Source organism: Macrotis lagotis, chromosome X (assembly GCF_037893015.1).
Source record: "Macrotis lagotis isolate mMagLag1 chromosome X, bilby.v1.9.chrom.fasta, whole genome shotgun sequence".
Classification (NCBI taxonomy): Eukaryota; Metazoa; Chordata; class Mammalia; order Peramelemorphia; family Peramelidae; genus Macrotis; species Macrotis lagotis.
The window spans coordinates 125,745,691-125,771,337 of record NC_133666.1 but is presented as its reverse complement, the minus strand read 5'-3'; the positions used below and the strand labels follow the sequence as shown (position 1 = coordinate 125,771,337).

The 25,647-nt window shown below is 37.0% G+C and overlaps 1 protein-coding gene across 1 annotated transcript in view; it reads right to left on the bottom strand.

Moving 5' to 3' along the window:
- Positions 1–25,020, bottom strand: part of DAGLB (diacylglycerol lipase beta) — a 41,162-nt gene extending 16,142 nt beyond the window's left edge. The window contains exons 1-4 of the mRNA XM_074201734.1: positions 24,897–25,020; positions 15,558–15,709; positions 2,237–2,411; positions 279–537 (exon numbers count right to left, since the gene is read on the bottom strand). Coding sequence (XP_074057835.1) covers positions 279–537; positions 2,237–2,411; positions 15,558–15,709; positions 24,897–24,991 — 681 coding nt within the window. The 5' untranslated portion in view covers positions 24,992–25,020. The remainder of the gene's footprint in view (positions 1–278; positions 538–2,236; positions 2,412–15,557; positions 15,710–24,896) is intronic.
- Positions 25,021–25,647: the final 627 nt, after the last annotated feature.

Here is a 25,647-nt window from a genome sequence, read left to right as displayed (position 1 = left end):
ACCTTGGGAAAAAATTGATCAAAATTGTACTGAATCAACAGCTGTCACTAGGTAAGAAATTCTATTATCTAAAAGTGATAAAATTGTTCCTGAAATCAATGATTTCCTACAATTATCTTAAGCTGAGTTAAGCTACTTTTCTCCCAAAAAGAAAGTATATTCTCAAAGAATTTTTTAATATGAATAGAAAAATGGCTCTCATCACAGAGTTCAGCTTTTAATACAAGAAATATTTAATCAAACAGAAGAGAAGAACAAATCAAATCCCTTCAGCTTACTGAAAAGTAGGTTGAGAAAAGCTCTGCCGTACTGGAAAAAGCAACACGAGTATGGTCATCTTTCCCAATGCAACAGCACATTAACTTGATCCTGGTTTCCCACACACTTCTTGCTGCTGTCCTGAGGCCATTCAATAGTTGGCTTGAATCATTAGTATCCAGGGGATCTGTATCAGAAGTAGAATAAGGAGACATTTTCCCCCCCAGGGGATCAAAGACAATAATAACGGTAACGACAGTGGAAGCGATGATTATCCAACTGCAAAACAAAAAGGAAAAAGTTTGGTGCCTATGAGTCTGACATTCAAATAAACTTATAGTTTAGACTCTTAGGAAAAATCAATCTCCATTTATATACAGGTAATTCCAACTGTAAAGATTATTCTTTAATATAGGATGTTTCGAGAATGTGGGTTGAAACGAGCAAGTAATTGCATTGAAAATTATCAGTTTAGGGGGAAGCTAGGTGGCACAGTGGATAGAGCACCGGCCCCTGGAGTCAGGAGGACCTGAGTTCAAATTAGACCTTAGACACTTAATAATTGCCTAGCTGTGTGGCCTTGGGCAAGCCACTTAACCCCCTTGCCTTGCAAAAACTTAAAAAAAAATCAGTTTTACATTAACCAAAACCAAATTTGAAACAAAAGCTAAGTTAAAACAAACAAAAATATTCCAGTAAGAAATATGTGGTAAGATGAAGAAAGTAATGGATTTAGCTTTATCCCAATCTTCAAGTTGTTCTCAGTTCTAATTTCACTACTTACTTTCTACATGCCTTGGTTGAGACACTTTACAAAGAAACACATACAAGAATAAAGCAGAGAGTCTAACTAGGTATCTCATAAAATAGCTTGAAAATCCAGACAGTACTGGCTTTGATCACTTTAGAAGGCAACATAGTACAAAATGACTGTCACTTCTAACTAGCTATGGGCTGCTAGACATTTTTTCGAAATTTTTTTTTTGGGGGGTAGGGGAAAACAAAGAATAAGGGAGAATGAAAGCTCAGTCTCCTTATCATGCCAAGGATGGAAATGCAGTGACTATTCAAGGGGCTGATGTTAATACTGTTCAGCATGTAAACTATAATCTGCTCCATTTTTCTTATCTGGGTTGATTTGTCCCTTGGGTAGTCTGATGGCCCTCCATTCTACATATTGATATAGATCCCAGTATTATCATTTGATTGCCTTTAGCCTTCTTTGCATCTCAGATTTTCCCAACTCAGCTAGTCCAATAACCTCTGTCTCACCATGCCCAGAACATTTTTGTAATTTCTTTTTTTCCCCCAGCACATTTTTAAAAAAATCTTTACAACAACAAGGATATTAAACTAGCTCCTCTCCAGGTCACTCCCAGAAAAAACACTTCTGTAGGATATTAATTATGATGTATTCTACTACTGTGTCCAAGTCATTATATTCAATTATTTGATATTTTTTGTTTTGTTCTGCTTTAGTATATCTTTATTATGATTACATAATTGATGTATTCCCCCCCCCTTCTTTAGTTTTTTGCAAGGCAAATGGGGTTAAGTGGCTTGCCCAAGGCCACACAGTTAGGTAATTATTAAGTGTCTGAGGCTGGATTTGAACTCAGATACCCTTTACTCCAGGGCCAGTGCTTTATCCACTGCACCACCTAGCCACCCCGTTTTTTCCCCTTATTACAAGAAAAAAGAAGGCATCCAAATCAGTGCATAAGGCACACAAAGCCGTGAAAATAAGCAAGGAGAATAAAACTATATTAATAAATGGAAAATGGCCCATATATGTTACAAACACATGTGAACCTTCTAAAACCAAGTAATTCTTTCTGAACTTATGATTTACTAAAGAAGGTTCTGTTTTTAGCTGTGATGTAACAAAACTTCAATATTAACCAGGAAGGCTCATTTACAAAAGTTTCAAATATATTTCTTTCAACAAGAAACAAAAATAGAAGATAAAGAACCTCACCTGACAATGACTGTTGCAATTATGGCATTCACAACTGTCTTATCACATTGAACTCCACTGTCTGCTATCCAGGCTACTCCCAGAGAAGCCCAGACCATCTCTGGCAAAAACAGTGCTAGGCGAATATAAACCAGTTTGGGCATAGACTTCCGAGGTCCAGGATTACAAATGGTTCCTGAAATAGAGAGATGTTTAAAAAATTAACTCAATCAACTTCCAAAAAACTAAATATATTTTTATATAAATGTAAGCACATGTTAACACATACAATAATTATATTTTAAAAATACCTCTGGGTCAAAATCATGAGGAAAGAGAAATCCCTTGCAGTTACACAGTCCTTAATATCATTAAACATATGATCTTCATCTTCTAACCAGTATCCAAAAAATGCCTAACATTTTACTCATAAAGCTTTAACTGGTCTCTTTTTATGAAATAATTCAATTTATTAATTATATTACAAGCATACTGTACATTGTACTTAAACATTAACATAAACAGTTTGGGAAATGTATTACTATTACTCATCCATTCATCATCTTGGCTCCTACACATATGATGTTGACTGGGTCCATTACAACTTTGTTATAGAACCCCCACTGGGTCCTCACTACTGCTAGGCAATTATACTGTACCTCACAGGCCACTCTGCACTGTGGCTTTTCCAAACCTTTTCATCTCTCCTCAAACATCCCCTCCCTCCCATTCTCTTACCTGAAAATCTTTCTTCCTGTTTCCTTCTTTCCCATCTCATTATTTTTTTTTTTAGGTTTTTGCAAGGCAAATGGGGTTAAGTAGCTTGCCCAAGGCCACACAGCTAGGTAATTATAAGTGTCTGAGGCCAGATTTGAACTCAGGTACTCCAGGGCCAGTGCTCTATCCACTGCGCCACCTAGCCACCCCTCCATCTTATTATTTTGGTGCCTTTGGCCAGTCCACCCTGTATCACATAATGAAGTGGCCTTATTCCTCGGCATATTCAAAAAGGACTCCCCAGTCAAAGTTAGTTTTATAAACTTTTTTCCTTCGTTATTTTAACAAGTTTATTTTTAGTATTTTTTGCTCAAATTAACTAGAATTTTAGTGTATGAAACTATCTTTTGATTACAGTATCACATAAATACTATATTGGGTCAAGTCATTGATTCATGCAACCTGCAGTCTCTTTATATTACAGAATATTTAGTGACAGGGCTTTACTTCCACAAAAGTATCTTCAAAAAAAAGATAATAAAATATAATAATAAAAAGATCAATAAACCAACTTACTTAAAATTTTTATGAACTTATCTAGTTTTTTAACATATATAGTATTGTTGTGTATATATATAATTTATATTTTATACACAATATAATATGTATATACATAAATACATTCACACACACATGTGTTTATGTATTGTGTATGTGTGTGTATAATGTGTGTACATAAAAATTTGGGATTGGAAAAACTCATTTAAAATATTATCCCTGCCACTTACTACATATGTAATCTTGAGCAAATCATGTTACCCTTCTAGCATCTTTATCTGTAAATGAGATTGGATTAGATGATTTTTAGAATTCCTATTGGTTTTTATTCATTCTTTCTGGTGCAGTGACTATTTGTTTAGATGGAGATGACCATAAAACAATTTATGATGTGAAACTGGAGTTGAGGAAAAAGCTTAGGGATGAATATTAAAATTTGGGACTCATTTGCTTAGAAATTATAATTGAATCAATAAAAGTTGATGAGTTCATAAAATATAAGATTGAAAAAAGAAAAGAGGGACCAGGACAGAACTTTAAGGGACATATATGATATATGGTTAAGGGACTGGGAGATGATATATGATCCTCTAGAAAATAAAGTTGGACGAGGCAGTCAGAAGTAAAGATGGAGGGAGTTCTGGGAAGACAATGAGTTCTGTTTTGGATATGTTGATTTTAAGATGTCTACTGGACATCCCAGTTTGAGATGTCTGAAATGAGTTTGCAGATGCAAGATTGAAAGTCAGCAGGGATACAGAGGTAGGAAAGGTAGATTTGAGACTCATCAGTAAAGAGATGGTAATTGGGGCGGCTAGGTGGCGCAGTGGATAGTACGCCAGCCCTGGAGTCAGGAGTACCTGAGTTCAAATCTGGCCTCAGACACTTAATAATTACCTAGCTGGGTGGCCTGGGGCAAGCCACTTAACCCCCATTTGCCTTGCAAAAAAAACCAAAAAAAAAAAAGAGATGGTAATTAAAATCTATAGGAGCTGATGGGTGAAGTAGTATAGAGGGAGAAGAAAAGAGAACCTAGGACAGAAACCCAAGGAACTCATACATTTAGAGCAGGAATAGGGAATCATTTCTGCCAAGGGCCTTTTATTTACAACATCATTCCAGGACCATACAAAATTATCAACTTAAAAATTAACCTGCTTGGGGCAGCTAGGTGGTGTAGTGGTTAAAGCACCGTCCCTGGAGTCAGGAGTACCCGGGTTCAAATCCAGGCTCAGACACTTAATAATTACCTAGCTGTGTGGCCTTAGGCAAGCCACTTAACCCCCTTTACCTTACAAAAAAAAAAATTAACCTGCTTTATTTGGTCAAACAAAACTTGTTAAAATAATGGAGGAAAAAAGTTTATAAAACTTTGACTGGGGAGTCCTTTTTTGAATATGTTGTGGTTAAAGAAAACTGAAATAGGGTAGTACTTCATCAAGCCACCTATTCCCAAGCAGTTTTATATTTCCATTATTACCCCCTAACACCCTCTACTTTCCACAGCCTACTAGTTTCCCAAACTAGGCATTACATTTAATGCTTCTGTGGCTTTGCAAAGACTGTCCCTTATGCTTTCAATGTACTCTCTAGTCATCTCTACTTCTTATAATTCTCAGTTTCTTTTTAAGGTTTAGCCCTAGTACTACTTTCTAGGAAAAACTTTTCCTGCTCCTTTCTTAAATTAAATTACATGCTGTATCCTACAGTTAAATGGATGCTCTCTTTTGTCTTTATCTTCGACACAGAGCAAAATAGCTTGTACAAACGTTTGTTGAATAACTGAAAAGCCTTCCATCAAGGTTTCCATTCCATTTTACTTGCTCATGTTCAGAAGTGCAAAAATTTTTGTTCAAGAGACCTCAGTTGTATTGATGCATACATCGATACATACACAGACAAATGAGAGAGAGAGTTTGTAAAAATCAGATACTGCTCTACGTATATTTACCTTGCTAGCCACTAGGGGGAAGCAGAAGGTAATATTTATTCAGTAAAGAGATTCCCCCCCCACACACAAAGAAACTAAGTGGCATCTTAGGAAATAAATTCAACAGCACAATGAATTTGAAGGAAAATTAATACTACTATCTGTTACTCAGTCATTTCAACTGTGTCCATCTCTTTGGAGTTTGCCAAAGATTTGGGATGGTTTACCATTTCCTTCTCCAAATCATTTTTACAGATGAGGAAACTGAGGCAAAGTTAAGTGATTTGTCCAGGGTCACAGAGCAAGTAAATGTCTTGGGGCTGGATTCAAACTTAGACCTTTCTAATTCTAGGCCCAGTTCTCTATCCACTGTGCCACCTAACACCCCATAATACTACTACTAGTATTATGTTAGTGAGATAATTAGCAAATTCGAAAACATGAGAAGTATTTGTTGATTAAGGTTGGGGAGGGATGTTTAAGTATCATAGTCAAGGGGAAAATTTAAAAATAAATTTCATTTTCACACTCATAAATGAAAAGGATTAGCCTAAATGCTGGCACAATGCAAAGCTCTAAGGGGAACAAATTCAAAGAATGAAATGAGCCCTATTCTCAAAGATCTATAGTATAAGGGTAAGAGAAGGGGACTGGCCATAGTAAAGAAACAAAATGAGCAACCTATACCCTTTCTACATCTTATGATTTAAGAGAGTAATGACCCAGAGCAATGAAAGGGGGAGATACTTGCTTAAGATAACATAGCCAATAGGTATCTTCCTGGTTTAAGGCTAGCTCTCTATCCACTATGTCTTGTTGCCTCTGTATATAAGCATACAGAGAAGAAATAAAAGAATAAATTCTAATAAATGTACACAAGAGAAAGCATTAACCTTTGAGGGAAGGAGGAAGCAGGTCAGCAAAGGCTTTGTGTAAAGGTGGAACTTGAGATTTGAAGGAAGAGGAATTCTGTGAGGTCAAGGACAGTAGATGCATTCCAAGGATGGGGGGTGGTCAGTGCAAAACCACAGGGCTAGGGGGCGGCTGGGTGGCAAAGTGGACAGGGCACCAGCCATGGAGTCAGGAGTACCTGAGTTCAAATCAGACCTCAGACACTTAATAATTACCTAGCTGTGTGGCCTTGGGCAAGCCACTTAACCCCATTGCCTTGCAAAAACCTAACAAAAAAAAAAAAAAAAAGAAAGAAAGAAAAGCACAGGGCTGGGAGATGGGAGACCAGTATGGTGGGATCAAAAGAAAGCTGTTCAATGAGGCTACAAAGATAGACTGGGTCAAGAAAGAAAGGGTTACTAACAGCAACATTGGGGTGATGATCAACCTTGAAGGACTTGCTCATCCCATCAGTGCAACAATCGGGAACAATTTTGGGCTGTCTGCAAAGGAGAATACCTTCTGTATCCAGATAAGGAGCTGTGGAGTTTGAACAAAGTTCAAGGGCTATTCCCTTTAATTTAGAAAAGAACAGATATCTTACTGTCTGATCTTGTTACCTCTTAGACTTGTCTCTTCTTTTAAGGATATGATTTCTCTCTCATCACACCCAATTTGGATCAAGGTACAACATGGAAACAAAGTAAAGACTGACAGATTGCTTTCTGTGTGGGGGGGGGGGGGGAGGGAAGTAAGATTGGGGGGGAAAAATTGTAAAACTCAAATAATATCTTTAATAAAAATTAATTTAAAAAAAGAAGAAAGGGTTAAAATCTAACCAGAAGAGTTTCTAGTTCATCCTTGAAGCAAAAGGAAGCCTGGGGAGTTATTAAGTAGAGGAGTGAAATGGTCTGAGGTACTCATGGGTGAAACAATGTAAGAGCTATGAGGAGAATGAAATGGAGCAGGGAAAGACTTGAGGCAGAGAGGTTAAGAAGTTGCTGCATTAAGAATTGAGGGAGTGATGGTATGAAAATCCCTCTACTTCTCAGTACTTTCTCAATCATTTCTGCTCTGACATTACTGTTCTCCCCACTAAAAGAAATAATTTAACTCCACACAATTCTCTACTCTTGGCCACTCATTCTTTATCAAACTACAGTCATGTTTTCAATCATCTAGTTCCTAGGCTTCCATTCACATGCTTTTGAAAGTCAGTGAAAGCAAAACAATTCTACTGACTAGGCACACTACTAATTCATGTTAATCACATCCTTGGAACCCAAACTACAGCACTATTTCTCTGTAACTGATTCTCTGTTTCATTTTCCAAAAAAGCTATGCCAGATCTCTCAACTCAAGCTTCCCAATATCTCTCTCTCTTTCCATACTCTCAACTAATGATTTGGTCTCTTAATGGGCTGAGAAAAATGTGGTGACTGATTCTCTGTGAACTCCCTTCCATTCCCCTGTTCTTCATCTCAAAAAAACCTCTGAAATCTTCTACTTTCTCTTCTCTTGATCTAGCTTCTAACAAGGAAACAAGATCCTTACCCTTAACAAGACCAATTCCAAACAAGCCTCTTTAATTAAATATATCACTCTATTTTCTCCAGATTGACTACTCATTTATAACTCCCCCCTCACCAATTTTTTTTTTTTAGGTTTTTGCAAGGCAAATGGAGTTAAGTAGCATGCTCAAGGCCACACAGCTAGGTAATTATTAAGTATCTGAAACCGAATTTGAACCCAGGTTCTCCTGATTCCAGGGCCGGTGCTTCATCCACTGCGCCACCTAGCTGCCCACCAACTTCAATATCCAGGTTCCCTAATTAATTATCCTTCCCTACTGCTCTCCAATATAACTGAGTGAGGTTCTTCAATCTTTAAAAAAAAACACCAAACCAACAAAACATTCACTACACTCTACAATCCTTAAGCTGTATTATCTTCCCTTTCCCAACTAGACTTCTAGAAAAACAATCTACACTAGTTGCTTCCACATTGTCCTTTCTCTTACTCCTCAACCCTTTGCAATCTGACTTCCAACCTCTCTCCAAAATGACCAATTAATCGACATACTTTATACTCTTCTCATTCTTAATCTCCCAACTACATTTGACACTGCTGACCTCCCCAATATTCAATAGCCTCTCTGGTTTTTGTGTCACAACTTTTTTTTTATATTCTTCTTACTTATGTGACTGGTTTTTGGTCTTCTTTGTCAACACTTCATTCACATCACACCTATGGTCAACATTACTTAAGGCTTTGTCCTGGGTCCTCTTCTCTTCTTGATCTACATTCTTTCATAGTGCCTTCATCACATTCCATGAGTTATCATCTCTGCTGATAACTCAACAGACATGCAGCTATATTATCTAGTTTTCACTCCTGCATCACAAGTTGCCTATTGGACATCATAAACTAGAAGTCCTGGAGATATTTCAAAACTTAACAGGTCCAAAAATGAAATCAATATCTTCCTCCTTCTCAATTAAACCCTCATCTCCTCTTCCAAATTTCCCTATTTCTGTCAGAGGTCCCGCCATATTTCCAAACTATCAGGTTCACATTCTCAGAATTATCTTTGACATTTCATTCTCCCTCACCCCAGAGGCAATCATCTCTTACCCAATTCTTCTCAAACAGCCAACCCCTTATTTCAAATCCTCAGATCTAGCCCAAACTATTGTGACAACCTCCTAACTATTCTCTCTGCCTTAAGTTGCTCCCCCTTCAGTCTATCCTTCACACTAGCTGTCAAAATGATTTTTCCTTGCTAGTACATCTGACCATGCCATTCCCCTACTCAATAAACTCTTTCACCTACCTAAAAAGCCTCTTCAATTAAATAGACATCTGTTTGGCTTTTAAAATCCTTGACACCTGGACTCAACTTACTTTTCCAGGTTCATTATATATTATTCTCTATTCCATAATCTGTGATCCAGACAAATTGGTCTTCTCTCTTGTTCCTCACACAAGATTCTTTATCCCTTTAAGCTGGCCAGTGTCTAAAGTACTTCCCTTCTCCCATTTGCTTCATACAATCCCCTTCTTCTAGATACAGGTGAAGAATTATGACAAGAAGCCTTTGCTTTTTCATTGTCCTCTCTACTTATTTTGAAATTACTTAAATGTGTGTGAGTGTGTTTGTCTCTATCTTTAAATGTATTTTTAAAAAAATTATTTCATGTAAAGATGGACAGATTGCTTTCCATGGGGTGGGGGGAGGAAAGTAAGATTGGGGGGGAAAATTGTAAAACTCAAATAATATTTTTTTAGATTTCTTTTTTGCAAGGCAAACGGGGTTAAGTGGCTTGCCCAAGGCCACACGGCTAGGTAATTATCAAGTGTCTGAGGCCGGATTTGAACCCAGGTACTCCTGACTCCAGGGCTGTTGCTCTATCCACTGTGCCACCTAGCCGCCCCAAATATCTTTAATAAAAAAAATTTATAAAAAATTATTTCATTATTATTTGTATGCCACAATGCCTGACATATAGTTGGCATTTAACAAATGCTTATAATTGCATCAATATTTATCAGCATAGGCTTAAGAACAAATGCTTGAGGCATGATATAAAATAGAAAAAATTAGGGGCAGCTAGGTGGCGCAGTGGATAGAGCAACAGCCCTGGAGTCAGGAGTACCTGGGTTCAAATCCGGCCTCAGACACTTGATAATTACCTAGCCGTGTGGCCTTGGGCAAGCCACTTAACCCCATTTGCCTTGCAAAAAAGAAATCTAAAAAAAAAAAAGAAAAATTTTTTATAAAAAATTCTTCTCTCTGGGGGCAGCTAGGTGGTACAGTGGATACAGCACCAGCCCTGGAGTCAGGAGAATCTGAATTCAAATCCAGCTTCAGACACTTAAACCTAGCTGTGTGACCATGGGCAAGTCACTTAACCCTATTGCCTTGCAAAAAAAACTAAAAATAATAATAATAATAATAATTCTCTCTTCCAAGGTCAGGATTCCATATTTAAATGTAGGAAATAAAATATGGCATTTTTTCCCTTTTACCTCAACTTTAGATTTTTTCAATTAAAACTTTACAGTCAGCAAGACAGAATAACATCTGAGTTTCCTTCTATCCAAAACACAAACCAGGTTGTACCTTTTTTGAGAACCATATATAGATTGAATTTTTAATAAGTGGACAAGACAGAGAATCTTAAACATGAGACTCCTGGTAATTACTCCAAAAGGTACTTTGCCACAAAATGAAATTCTGTCTTGTTGTTTTTAATATTCATGCTTACAAATTTATCACAGATATCTGATTTGGAGAAGTGAAGTCACTATATTAAGGATTGCCTTTTGACTCAAATGACTCAGTTAATTACTAGAATAGTCTAATGATAAACCCTATTAAATAAACAAAGACAGTAAATAACCTTCATGGAAGGTACATGATCCTAAAGTTTTCTGTTCAGTGTATTCAAAACTAATTTGATTTCAGAACTAAAAGTATAAGTATATCAAAACTAATGGCAGTAATAGCTAAATTAAAAACACAAGTATGTGAATTTTCAGTTAAGATGGTGGTGTGCTAAGTCTGAGAGGACACCAGATCTCCCACAAAAACAATAAAAATCTAAACTTTACTAGAAGAATAATTAAAAAAAAAAAAAACAAAGATACAATGAAATGAACAAGTCCATCAAGACTGATAATCACCCTAGCTGTTGCTAGCATACATAATGTTCTTCTGGTTTTGCTCATTTCGCTCCACATCAATTCATGCAATTTGTTCCAGGCTTTTCTGAAATCCCATCCCTCATGATTCTTTAGTGTTCCATCACATACATATACTACAATTTGTTCAGTCATTCTCCAACTGATGGACATCCCCTCAATTTCCAATTCTTTGCCACTATAAAAAGAACTGCCATGAATATTTTTGTATATGTGGAATTTTTACCCTTTTTCAAGATCTCTTCAGGATACAAAACCAATTGGTATTGCTGATCAAAGGATATGCACAGTTTTATAGTCCTTTGAGCATAATTCCAAATCAATCTCCAGAAAAGATGGATCAGTTCACAACTCCACCAACAATATATTAAGTTTCCCAGTTTCTCCACATACTCTTCAACATTGATCATTTTCCTTTCTGGTCATATTGGCCAATCTGGCAGGTGTGAAGTGATAGTTGCATTTCAGTTGGGGAATGGCTAAACAAATTGTGGTATAGGATTGGGACAGAATACACCTGTGCTATAAGAAATAATAAGCTGGTTACATTTAGAGAAACATGGAAAGATTTGCATAAAATAATGAAAAGTGAAATGTGTAATAAAGTAACAGAAATTTTGTCCTAAGAACAATTTTGACTAATTCATATTGCATATCATAAATACCTAAAATCAATTACAGAGGATTTATGAAGATGCTATACACCTCCAAGAAAAGAAATGAGAAATGTGTATAGTATGGTTTTACACACACACACACACACTAATGCATATATATGCATTTAATTAACACCTTCACTAAGGTGTGGTGGGGAAGGAGAGAGAAAATAAATAAAAAGTGCACAACAGAGGACAAAAGAAAACTTAGAAGGAAGCACAAAGAAGCAGTATAATTCTGAAAACAAGTAGATATATTCATAATTTTTTTAAGTTAACAGTCTGAAATAGAAATTCATGGTTTTATATTGAATCTTCTCTTTATGTTGCACTGTGTATTTAAAAATGTTCTTTTTTTGTTTTTTTGTATTTATGTTCAAAATGAATAAAAACATTTAAAGGAAAGCAAAAAATACAATGAAAGTGATAAAGTGAAGGGCCTTTTTAAAAAGCATAAAATAAACTTGCCATTAGTCTTCTTGAAAGAAAAGAAAACCTAGTTTCTAACATAAAATGGAAAGAGGAAAACATTATGAATGAATGTAGTAAATTATTTTTCCCAATTATAAGGAAATAAAACTTATGAATGTAATAAATATTTACAAAATATTAAGGATTCCAGATTAAATATTAAAGATTCCAGAATAACAAAGTTGACCTAATCTCAGATGATTCCCAGGTTGATTTATCCTCATCCCACCATTCTCTACCAACCTCCAGTTCTAAATCATCAGATGTCTCCTGGAGGTTTCAATGGAATAGCTTACATAACCCCTCAAATCCAAAACAAAATTCATTAACTTTCTTCCCAAATATACCTTTCTTCCTAATATCCCTAATTTCTGTTAAGAGCTCCATTATACTTTCATTTATTCAGGTTCATAACACCAGAGTCATCCATCAATCTTTTATGTATCTTTCTTTCCTTGAAACCAATCAGTTGCCAAATTTTGTCCATTCCACCTCCTCAACATCTTTCTGATCCATCTACTTTTCTCTATTCATATGGCAATCATCAGAGTTTATTCAATCCCTCTGAGCATCAGTTTGCTAAAACGGAAGTAAAAACAGTATGCTTTGCAGGGCTGTTGTGAGGGTTAAATGAATTAATGTAGTTTGAGTAGGGTCATACAGGTAATGTGTATTTGAAAACAAGAGCTCCTAATTTTTAAATCCATCACTTTCTGCTCTATATCATTCAGATCATCAAGAATCATATGGAAATTTAACTAATTTTACTCTTCAAATGTTAATGGAAATAAATAACCCAGTACTGTATTCTATATTCCAGAACTACAAAAGTTAAGAGGGACCATAAAGATAAATCTGTCTAATCTCCTTCCTAGTACAAGAATCAAACACCCCCATTACAAGTTGTTCATCTTAAAATTTTGCTCACTGGCATTACAGTCACCCCAGCATACTAACTACTGTGTCATTATGTATTTGACAAATATGATTTCTAATGAATAGAAATTCTAAATTATAGCCATTGTGCACTGAAAGCTTCTCTGGGCTGGGTCAAGGTTGCCTTACCTAGGTTCCCAGTGTTATATGGATCTGCTCTGAATTCCTAAATTAATTATTTTTATGGACTTATAGCACTTTCTACCTGAATTTGTTGGTTTGTGTTCTTGTAATCTATAAAGTGAGATTTATTTCACTGGAGGGCTATGCTTTTGGGGTTAGAATGATGGGTCCCCCCCCCAGTTCTTCTTGGATTGGTCTCAGATACTTGATCCTGCCCCATAGGCATTGAAACAAAAATAATAGTTTGTAACATTTACAGTGAGTAGCACCTGCAGTTCTAGGTCTGTTTTCTTATTCTACTGATCCATGACTAAAGATTGAAGCCTTCACCAGTGTAGCTTTCACCTGTTCCAGAAATATTCTCCCTTCACAGAAAAGGAGATTCATATGGAACAAACATTTCTTGAGTATCTCTTTCACAACTTACTACTTCAAAGTACAGAGATTGTGCTGTTTGTGTTTGACGCCCCACCTCCAACCCTAACTTGTAGCCAGCTTTTCTAAGAACATCTGCAAAATGAAAACATTATTTTAAAAAAGGAAAATACTTACATTATCAAACCTGTTACTAACTCTGAAAGCTGACTGGCTACTTTTCCAACATATTGTTAAGTAATATTAAAAATCAAATCTTTTCAAGAAACTGGGGGGAAAAAGGTAATAGAAGATTCAGTAGCACCAGACCTTAAACTACATTATAAGGCAAGAGCATGTTGGAAGTTTAAAATGGATAATTCCAATTAATTCAAACTAAAAATTTCTTATATAAATAAAACCAATGTAGCCAAGATTAGAAAGAAAGCAGATAATTAAGGGAAAAAAAATTCACAATCTCTCAGATTATGATTGTGATAGAATACTACTGTGAGATAAGAAATGATAACCTGGTTGATTTAGAAAAAGATGCAAAGACTTGTACTTATGAAGATATAATACACCTCCAGAGAAAGAAGTGCAGAGTTTTATATATATATATATATATATATATATATATTTATTTATTTATATTTATATATGTATGTATATATATTAGAGTTTAATTGTAGTGGGGGAGGGGGAGATTAAAATAAAATAAAATAGGTGCACAACAAAGAGAACCAAAACTGAAAACAAAACCTAGAGGAAAGCACAGAAAAGCTGTCATTTTAAAAACAATGTGTAGGGTGGCTAGGTGGCGCAGTGGATAGAGCACCAGCCCTGGAGTCAGGAGTACCTTGAGTTCAAATCCGGCCTCAGACACTTAATAATTACCTAGCTGTGTGGCCTTGGGCAAGCCACTTTACCCCACTGCCTTATTAAAAAAAAACTAAACAACAACAAAAAAACAATATTGTGAGATGAGCAAAGACAAAGTAAAGACAGTAACCAAAGACAATTTTAAAAGACATGTGATGGAAAATACTATCCACATCCTAAGAAATAAATTTGGAATCTGAAAGCAGATCAAAGCATATTATTTTCATTTTTTAATTTGTTTTTTCTTGTATAACCTATATCAGTTTACTTGATATCTTTTTTTTTTTTGCAAGGCAATGGGGTTAAGTGGCTTGCCCAAGGCCACACAGCTAGGTAATTATTAAGTGTTTGAGCCCGGATTTGAACTCAGGTACTCCTGACTCCAGGATCAGTGCTCTATCCACTGCGCCACTTAGCCACCCCATACGCCACTTAGCCACCCCAGTTTACTTGATATCTAAGGAGGGGGAAGAGAAGGATAGGAGTGAGGAAAAATTTACAAAAATATTGAAAATTATATAATATTGAAAAATATTAATACTGTAAAAATATACAATTATATAGAAAAATAAATACATTTAAAAAATAAAAATGTGTAGGATTTATTACAAGGGTTTTCATGAAATGGAAATCTGTTGTTTTATATTGAATGCTCTCATATTCTACCATAAACATGGAAATGTTCTTTTTTCTTTTATTTTTTATTCAAGTTTAAAATGAATAAAGTATAAAAATAAAAATACATAAAAATCAGGTCTTTATTTCTAAAGATGAAAAATATATTACTAATGAAAGAAAAAAATCCAAATCTATCAAAAAGTCCAACATAAAAATTTTAAGCAGGCTAGAGCCTCTCTCTTTTAGCTGATGTATATAAATAAATCCTTTTACTTCTGTATCTCCCCTATATAAATAAATCCTTTTACTTCTGTATCTCCCCATAGTCCCTATCAAGGGGAAGAAAGCACAACAGCAATTACATGATTATTCATAATGTAAAACAAGAGACAGGTTTTTTATCCTTGCAAAAAAAAGTTTTGTTTTTTAAAAATTTCATGGAATATAAGAAACAGATTTAAAAATTGTGGCAAAAAATTAAACACTGAATTTCAATATTTACCTTTCATGCTGACATATACAACTGCTGATACAACACATATTATAACAGCCAGAAGAATAATGAGTACAATCAGATAGCTGTTCAATAAAGGTCCCCCAACACAATTAAGCTTTCCTTTCTGTTTAAGATACAAAATAAGAATTCCAATCCACCTGCAGGGAAACAACAGGAGATTCAGAAAAATGAATTAGTACAAAACGTTTTATTTTGAAAAATCAATCAGCATAGTATGAAACAGTACACATATGAATCAAATAAGCGGTTTATCAATACCATATTTGTTAGCATTTGTTCAAAACAAACCAAGGGGAACTTAAGAGTTTTTATTAACAATTAAATCAGTGAGAAACATTATTCTTATTTTCTCTTAATTAGCTTTACTTTGTCAATTCTTATGTAATTGTCCTTATTCCATAAAACACTTGACTAAAAAAGAGTCCATAACAAATAGTTAATTGTTATTTACACAATATTTTCAAGTTTGGAAGGCATTTTTCATTAACAGTGCAATAATTTTTAGTGTCTTTTTCTTGTTATTTTCATTTCAAGTACTAATTCCTAAAATTCTACTAACCAACAAGTAATAATGGACAGGACTTTTGTGGCATAACACTTTTTTAATATATTATTTCATTTGATCCTTACAACAACCCTCTAAGATTATGTATTTCAAGTATTATCATCCCCAATTTACAAATGGGAAAAAAGGTATCATGATGTAATAAAAAGTGTTAAGGACTTGGATTCAAAGAACAGTCCTGTTATTTACTTGACCTTTGGCAAAGGCACTTTTCCACTATGGGCCTCAATTTCTTCATCTATAAAGTGAAAAGATTGGAGGAGATAGTCTTTACTGTGCTTTCTAGTTCTAACCTTCTAAGTGTCTGACTTGGAATCAAACCCAGGTCTTCTGATTCCAAAGAAATCATTTAGTAAAGGTAGCAAGATGGGCAATGAACAAAAAAAAAATTTGAGAAATTTTTCAATCTTTTCTTGGTATTTTACTTCAATAAAATGAGATAGCTTTTATCTTCCTGTACTTCCATTATCTGGGTCTCCTGGTCAAATCTCATGGAGCAAATGGCTTTCCCAAAGCTGTTCAAACATTTGTTCCTCATTTTCAGGAACCAAAATAACAATAATTTATCCAAAACTTTCAAAGGCAAAAAAAGTAACCCAAGTCTTTTTTTTTAAGTCTCATCAGATTTCAAGTAAAATATATTACTAGAGTAAAAAATAATTCAGCAGTAACTTGGTAGCTTAAAAGTACATCATGAACACATTTTTCCTTTTTTTTAAAATTTATTTATTTAGGGCAATGCGGTTAAGTGACTTGCCCAAGGTCACACAGCTAAACAATTATTAAGTGTCTGAGGCCACATTTGAACTTGGATCCTCCTGACTAGGGCCACTGCTCTATATCCATTATACCACCTAGCTGCTTCCAGGAACACATTTTTCAACATTCATTTTATCAGTCCTTAAGTTTTTATTTACCATTTATCCTGTAACTAGAAAATTTTGTGGCAAACTAATTAGTTAATGTATGTATGGACTATTTGGACAAAATGATTTTTTTAAAAATACCAAGAAAAGTTCCAACCTTATAGCTGAATTGTAGTAGAAAGTTACTTAGTAATGGTGAATCTAAGTCATTTGGATATATTTTTAAATAAAAGTTACAAAAAATATTCTAATTTTACAACTGAGGTATTCTTTCCCTTAGCAGCAAAAATTCAGACACCTCTTAAGATATATCATTACAAACTGAATTTAAAAATGAGAAGTTAAAAAATAACTAGCTGAACTTGATTAGATCAACACCATTCTCTGAAGCCTCAGGTTCCTCATCCATTAAAGGGGAATTGTCCTCTAAAGTCTAGATTTCTGATTTTTAGGGGGAGTAGTTTCTGAGGAAAGATTATAATTTTCAAGGTAGAGTGAAAAAAGGGTCTCAACCTTCTAGAACTAGTACATTCTCTTACTCATCTTCCTACTGCCTTCAATCTACTGATTTATTACTGAGCAGCAATCATCCTATCAGGAGTCTAAATTAAACCAATGTCCTAGAAAACAGACAAAGTAGGACTAGGGGATAAAATGCTGGATTTGGACTGAGGCTAACCTAGGTTCCAATACCCTTCCTACCATTTACTAGCTTTGTAGTAAGTAATATGGTAAATTAGAAATGGAACAAGAGGTAGAGCCCAGGTAAAAGGCAGGATTCACTTGGGCTTTCTCCCAAACCTTCTAAATACCTTTAAATAATGTCTCAAACAAATTCTAGAGTAGTAGAATTCACAAAAATATGAACTGAAACAATTTTCCAGTCCAAGATAATTTAGAAGGTCAGCAGGAACGGTCTGCTGCACCAGGATGACAGAGGAGTGCAATACCGTCTTGGGACAACAATGAGTGGTAGCGGTGATGATTTCCAGACCTCTCAAACCTGCAGATCATAAGGGGAATGGACAATAGGTCAAAAGGTGCCTTTGCTGGTTGTGCTGGATTGCCTACACTTGAATTTGGGTTGCAATCCTGGGTCTTAGTACCAGTTCAAGCATTAGCATAGCAAAGCTGAAAAGAGTGCTTGTTATTCTTCACAATCCAGAACAGAACAGAACAGAAGAGTAGCAAACACACCTCTCTCCCTAGATCATAGGCCAACAACTTACAGATCAAAACATACACTGAAGAAAACAACAAAGTGGGGGCAGCTAGGTGGTGCACTGGATAGAGCACTGGCCCTGGAGTCAGGAGTACCTGGGTTCAAATCTGACCTCAAGACACTTAATAATTACCTAGCTGTGTGGCCTTGGTCAAGCCATTTAACCCCACTGACTTGCAAAAACAAAAAAGAAAAGAAAAGAAAAGAAAACAACAAAGTGAAAATTGCTGCATCCAAAAGCCTCAAAGAAAAATAAATTAATTGGTCTAAGGACATAGAAAAGCTCAAAAAGTATTTCATTTTTTTTAGTTTTTTTTTTTGTAAGGCAAACAGGGTTAAGTGGCTTGCCCAAGGCCGCACAGCTAGGTAATTATTAAGTGTCTGGGACTGGATTTGAACCCAGGTACTCCTGACTCCAGGGCCGGTGCTTTATCCACTATGCCACCCAGCCACCCCTCAAAAAATATTTTAAAAACCAAGTAAGAGAGATAGAGGAAAAAATTGAAGGGGAATGAGAATGATTTAAGAAAATCTTGAAAAAAAGAATTAACAGCTTAGTAAAGAAGGCACGAAAAACTGCTGAAGAAAATAATGCCTTAAAAAACCATACTAGAAAAAAAAAACTGGGGAGGCTAGGTGGCATAGTGGATAAAGCATCGGCCCTGGAGTCAGGAGTACCTGGGTTCAAATCCAGTCCCAGACACTTAATAATTACCTAGCTGTGCGGCCTTGGGCAAGCCACTTAACCCCGTTTGCCTTGCAAAAACCTAAAAAACAAAAACAAAAACAAAAAAAACAGAGTAAGTCAACTTGTAAAATATATACAAAAATTCACTGAAGGGAAGAACTTCTTAAAAAGTTAGAATTGGGCAATTAGAAAAGGAGGTATAAAAGCTCAGTGAAGAAAATAATTCCTTAAAAGTTAGAATTGGGCAAGTAGAAGCTATTGACTTTATGAAACATCAAGAAACAATCAAACAAAAGAAAAAGAAAAAAACAAAAGAAAATGTAAACTATCTCAATGGAAAAAAAAAACAACTGACCTGGAAATAGATCCAGGAGGGATAATGTAAAAATTATTGGACTAACTGAAAGTCATGATCAAAAAAAAGTATCTTTCAAGAAATTGAGTGGGATATTCCCTCTTAAGAGTTAATATTCCAAAAAAAAAAAAGAGTTAAGGGGCGGCTAGGTGGCTTAGTGGATAAAGCACCAGCCTTGGAGTCAGGAGTACCTGGGTTCAAATCTGGTCTCAGACACTTAATAATTACCTAGCTGTGTGGCCTTGGCCAAGCCACTTAACCCCATTTGCCTTGCAAAAACCTAAAAAGAGAGAGAGAGAGAGAGAGAGAGAGAGAGAGAGAGAGAGAGAGAGAGAGAGAGAGAGTGTGTTAATATTCCATCCAGCCTCAGATACTTAATAATTACCTAGCTGCATGGTCTTGGGCAAGCCACTTAACCCCATTACCTTGCAAAAACAAAACAAAACAAAAAGTTAGTATTCCTAGTAAAGTCCTCTCAGGGTTAAAAATCATTAAAACAAAGACAGACTGTTACTCTTAGACTATTCTTAGAAGAAAGAGGGAGAGAGACCTTGCTTTCCAAGACAGGCACCCTCCCAATTCTGTTGGGGGGGGGGGGGGACGGGACAGTGGACTATTTCCAGAGACACCTTGTATTTTTAGACACCTATTTGATGATAAAACTATCTTAATTGGGAGAACAGTAGACTGTTCCTATGAGAAAAACCTTGCATTCCAATGAAGCTCATAAGACTCCTTTTGTTTGATGATAGGTAGACTGTTCCTAGACAAGTTACATTACTTCAGTAAGATAGTTATAATCCTAAAGGTTATTCTCATCATCTGAATGATGAGGTAATATTTTATGAATCTGAGGTAATATTTTATGAAAACCTTCCATTCTTTTCTTTGTTGCTGGGGTAGATTTTCACAAGTAGAATTTAACTCTGAAGACTAAACAATGAGTCGACAGAGAGGGAATTTAAGGAGGAGGAAGGGATTGCATTAGGCCATATAATCTTGCTTGACTGTCAATTCAGGTAGCTCCTTGATCTTCACTACCTTTGTGAGACTTGGACTGTGCCCTTTTCTTGAGAAAAGCCAAAATAAACTTTTGGTTTTTTGCCTAGGAGTCTATATTTTTTTAAGTGGATTTTTATATACTTTATCCACTTTTTTTATCCCCCACACAAAATTATCAAGGAAAACTGCTCTAAAGAAATTAAAAGAATCCAACAAATCCCTCCTGAAAGAGATTCCAAAATAAAAACTTCAGGAATACTATAACCAAATTCTAAAACTATGACTGCAAGCAGTCAAAAAGAAAAAAATTCAAATATCAAGTAGGTAGTTACAGATAACACAAGATTTAGCAGTTTCTATATAAGAAACTGAAGGCTTCGACTATATTTGGGAGGGTAAAAAAGAAAGGATTACAACAAAAAATGACCCATCCAGCAAAATTGAATGTAATTCTTTAGGGGAAAAAAAATAGACATTCAATGAAAATAGAGAACTTTCAAGCATTCCTCATGAAAAGACCTGAACTGAATAGAAAATGTGATCAAGCAAAGCATAAAAAGATAAACAGGAAAGGGAAATCATAGGGGGCTTAAATAAGGTTAAAGAAGTTAAAAGGAGTATACGTAGACAGAAAGCAAAGGTCTGAGTTAAATGTGATGGTACAATAATCTAAAAAACTAAAATTAAGGGATGAGAAGGAAGAATGAGAGAAGGGGAAAGTGAGAGCTAAAATGGAATAAATTATCTGACCTGAAAGATATTTTACATTGGAGAGGAAAAATGGAGGAATTGGGGAGAGGAGCACAAGAATCTTACAATCATCTGAACTGATTCAAAGAGAGAATAAGACACACATTCAGGTATAGAAATCTACCTTATCATTAAAGAAAAAAATGGGAAAGGGATAAGGAGAAGTGGGTTATGGTGGTAGGAACGGATAGAAGGGAAGACAGTTTGGGGGTGGCAAAAGTCAGGAATAAAAACACTTTTGAGAATGGACAGGGTAAAAGGAGAGAGAGGGGCGGCTAGGTGGAGCAGTGGATAGAGCACTGGCCTTGGAGTCAGGAGTACCTGGGTTCAATTCGACCTGAGTCAGACACTTAATAATTACTTAGCCATGTGGCCTTGGGCAAGCCACTTAACCCCACTTCCTTGAAAAATCTAAAAAATAAATAAATAAGAGAGAGAGAGAGAGTAATTTAAATGGAGGAAAATAGGATAGAGGGAAATACATAGTTGGTACTCATTACCTTGAAAAACATTTACAGTGAATTTCTCTGAGAAAGACTTCATTTCTCAAACAGAGAAAATGGACTCAAATTAAAAAAAAAATAAAAGCCATTCCCCAATTAATAAATGGTCAAAAGATATTTAGAGGCAGTTTTATTCAAAATAATCAAAGTTATCTATAGTTATATGAAAAAAATGCCCTAAATCACTACTGAGAGAAATGAAAATTTCTCTGAGCTACTATCTCACATCTGTCAAATTGGCTAATATGACAAATGCTGAAGAGGATGTAGGAAAACTAAAATACAAATGTATTAATAGTGTAGTTGTATAAGATTCAACTATTCTGGAGAATAATTTGAAAATATTCTCAGGGGCAGCTAGGTGGCACAGTGGATGGAACACCGGCCCTGGAGTCAGGAGTACCTGAGTTCAAATCCGGTTTCAGACACTTCATGATTACCTAGCTGTGTGGCCTTGGGCAAGCCACTTAACCCCATTGCCTTACAAAAAAACCAAAAACAAAACCTAAAAAAAAAATATTCTCAAAGGGCTATAAAATCATGCATACCCTTTGACCAAGCAATAACACAACTTGGTACATATTACAAAGAAATTAAAAAACAAGATAAAGGACCTAAATGTCCCAAAATTTTTATAGCAAGTGGAAAAGCATTGGAAGTGGAGGGGATGTCCCTTTAATTGGAGAATGGTTGAAGAATGTGTTTTATATGATTGTGATGGAATATTACTATGCTTTAAGTAATGAGCAGGATAGGGATGGCTAGGTGGTGCAGTGGATAGAGCACCGGCCCTGGAGTCAGGAGTACCTGAGTTCAAATCTGGCCTCAGACACTTAATAATTACCTAGCTGTGTAGCTTTGGGTAAGCCATTTAACCCATTGCCTTGTAAAAACTTAAAAAAAAAAAAAAAAAAAAGGAAAAGAAATGAGCAGGATGCTTTCAGAAAAACATGGCAGGACTTATATGAACTGATGCAAAGTGAAATGAGCAGAACCAGGAGAACATTTGCAAACAGTAATACTGTATGATAATGTACTATGAGTAACATAGTTATTCTCAACAAGACCACTGTATCTAAGACAATTCTCTAGGACTTATGAAGAAAAGTGCAGTCCAACTCCAGAGAAAGAACTCGTAGAGCCTGAATGCAGATCAGTAAATTTTTCTTTATTTGAGGGGAAGGTTTGTTTGTTTACTGTCACAGAATGACTCACGTGGAAATAGGTTTTACATGATTACATGTGTATAACCTATGAGAAATTGCTTGTTTTCTCAATGGGGGGAGAAAAAGAGGGAGAAAATTTGGAACTCAAAATTTCAAAAAAGGAATGTTAAAATTATTTTTACATGTAGTTGGGGAAAAATGAAATATCTAATAAGAAAACAAAAAGATTCGTTATAAAGCCATTTCTAAAAAAATGCCTATTAAGCAAGTCACTTAACACCTCTGAGTTTTAGTAAATGAGGGAATTGAATAATACAAGTTTCACATTCCTTCCAGCTCTAAGTTTATGAATCAGAAACAAATTACTCATCTATAAAATCAGGATAACAATATCATCAATACCTACCTCACTGAATTGTTCAGGAGTAAATATAATTAATAATAAAATTATATAAACTACAAAAGGAGGTAAAGGCAGAACCTGCTTCAAGGAGCTTATACTTTGTATATCCTGAAGACACAAGTTTGTTTGTTTGTTTTGCAAGGCAATGGGGTTAAATGATTTGCCCAAGGTCACACAACTATGTAATTATTAAGTGTCTGAAGTCGAATTTGAACTCAGGTCCTTCTGACTCCAGGGCTAGTGCTCTATTCACTGGCCACCTAGCTGCCCTGATACAAAGTTTTTACATGTCTTCAGATTTTCTTTAAGGCAGCTCAAATCTTACTTATGCAAGAGTGTACCTTCCCATCCCATCATGTTCCACATATATATACATACTTAAGTATGTGTATGTTTGTTGTATGTATGTTTTGTTCTGCCTCCTTCAAGTCTTAAATCCCACTTTCTGCAAGAAGTCTTCTTGAGTGGTTCACTTCATCTCTCCTTTGCTCTTGCCTTTCTTATGAGATCACCTCCCATTTATGTTCTATGATATTTAAGTGCATGTTTGTGCTGGTTGCCTTCTGATTTCCTGAAAGACTCAACTCAAATCCTACCTTCTGTAAAGGACTTTCCCCATATTCCCTACTGGTAGTGCCATCCAAAGTGACAGGTTAAGTAGAATTTCTTAAGCACCCAATAAAGTACACTCTCTCTCACTCTCTCTCTCTCTCTCTCTCTCTCTCTCTCTCTCTCTCACACACACACACACACACACACAATCTGCTCTCTCATGGGAAATAAATAGTTCCTGGACCTTTATAAGCTATAATCATAGACTATGGAACCAGTTTTTATCTGGTATGTACTTTTCATGTTCAACTCTTCAGGACACTTGTTTGGGGTTTTCTTGGCTTCTGTCTTGGACTAGTTTCTTACACTGGATTAATTTGCCATTTCCTCCTTCAGCTCATTTTATAGAAGAGGAAACTGAAACAAACAGGGTTAAATGGCCTGGGAGTGAGGGACATAGTTAAGCAACTAAGACCGAATTTTAACTCAGGACTTCCTAACTCTAGGTTAAGCTCTATCACCTGGAGGCCCCATAAAATACACAGGTGCTTGTAAATTGTCTGCACCATAGGAATCCCGGTTCCGGGAGAGCAGGACTCTTTTTGAATTTCTTTTGTGTCCCCATAGCTTAGCACTGAGCCAGCTACACAGCAGGTACGGAAGAAATGGTTGTTGTCTGACTGATTATTAACTGATTAAAGGGAGGTAATCCCAGGAAAAATAAAGGGAGTACAGGAAAGGCTTCCTGAAGCCCCAAGTGGCCTTAGGCTTGCAAAGGGTGAAATGTGCGGTCTGGAAGGCAGGGCCTGTCTTAGGCCTCTTCTGTGACCCAAAGCCTGTCACACAGCAGGAGTTTAAATGCTGACTGGTGTGGAGGGAGGACGGCTTCTGGCCCGAGGCGGCACTGGGTGCAGCGTGCCGGGGGGCTGGAAGGCGCCCGGTCGGTGCCCGGGGCGCGAGGGGCAGCCCGCGGTCACCAGACCGGCTCAAGGTCTCCCGGGCAATACGAGGGCCCGGCGGGTGGGGGCCCGGCTTTCGCTCACTCCCCGCGCTCCCGATTCGAGGCCCCGGAGACCTCAACAGGGAAAAAGGCCGAGATCGGGCAAGTCCCAGGGGCTCTGGCCCAGGGCGAGGAGGGAAGAGCGGAGAAAAGGGTCCTTCCTCCCCGGGGGCGGCCGGCCAGGGGGCGGGGGCGTGGAAAATGTAACCCCCCAGCGAAGGGGGGAAGGGGAGCGGGCCCCGCGGCACTCACCAGGCCACCCGAAGGGAGAGCTCGAAGGCGCCCGGGAAGACCAGGTCGTCGCTGCCTATGGCCCAGCGCCGGCCGAACAGCACCATCCCCGGCATGGTGGGAGCGCGCCGCGCACGGGCACGCGCAGGCGCCCGCCCCTCCCGGCCTTCCGGCTTCCCCCGGCTACGGAGCGCCGCGAAGCGCGTCCGCCCCCAAGGCCGGAAGCCCCCCGCCGCCCGACTTCCGGATCCAGCGGGTCTCCCCGAGTCCTGAGGGATGGAGATCCGGGACCTGAGGAGCCCGCGCGCGCATGCTCCCTGGCGCACCTCCTCGCCCCGCCCCGCCTCCCAGACACACGCACCTCGATGTTATCTCCCGCCTGCTGCGGCTGACTTTCCGCTAATCCCGGCCGGGAATAGATAAATAGATTCAAATTACTAACAATAAGAGCCATTCCCCAATAGATAAAGGGTCAATGGATATGAACAAATAATTTTTATAACCCGGCTGGCTTTCCTCTTGTTAACCCCACTCCCTCCCTCCCTCTCTAACCTCTCTGTCTCTCTCTGGCTCTGGCTCTGGCTCTCTTCCTCCCTCTCTCTCTCACTCTCACTCTCTTTCTGTCTCTATCTCTCTTCTAACCTCTCTGTCTCTCTCTGGCTCTGGCTCTGTCTCTCTTCCTCCCTCTCTTACTCTGTCAGTCTTACTGAAGCAGAAAAGGGAATGTAAAATAACGAAGCCGTTTTAGACAGCTGTTCCTCAAGTTTCCATT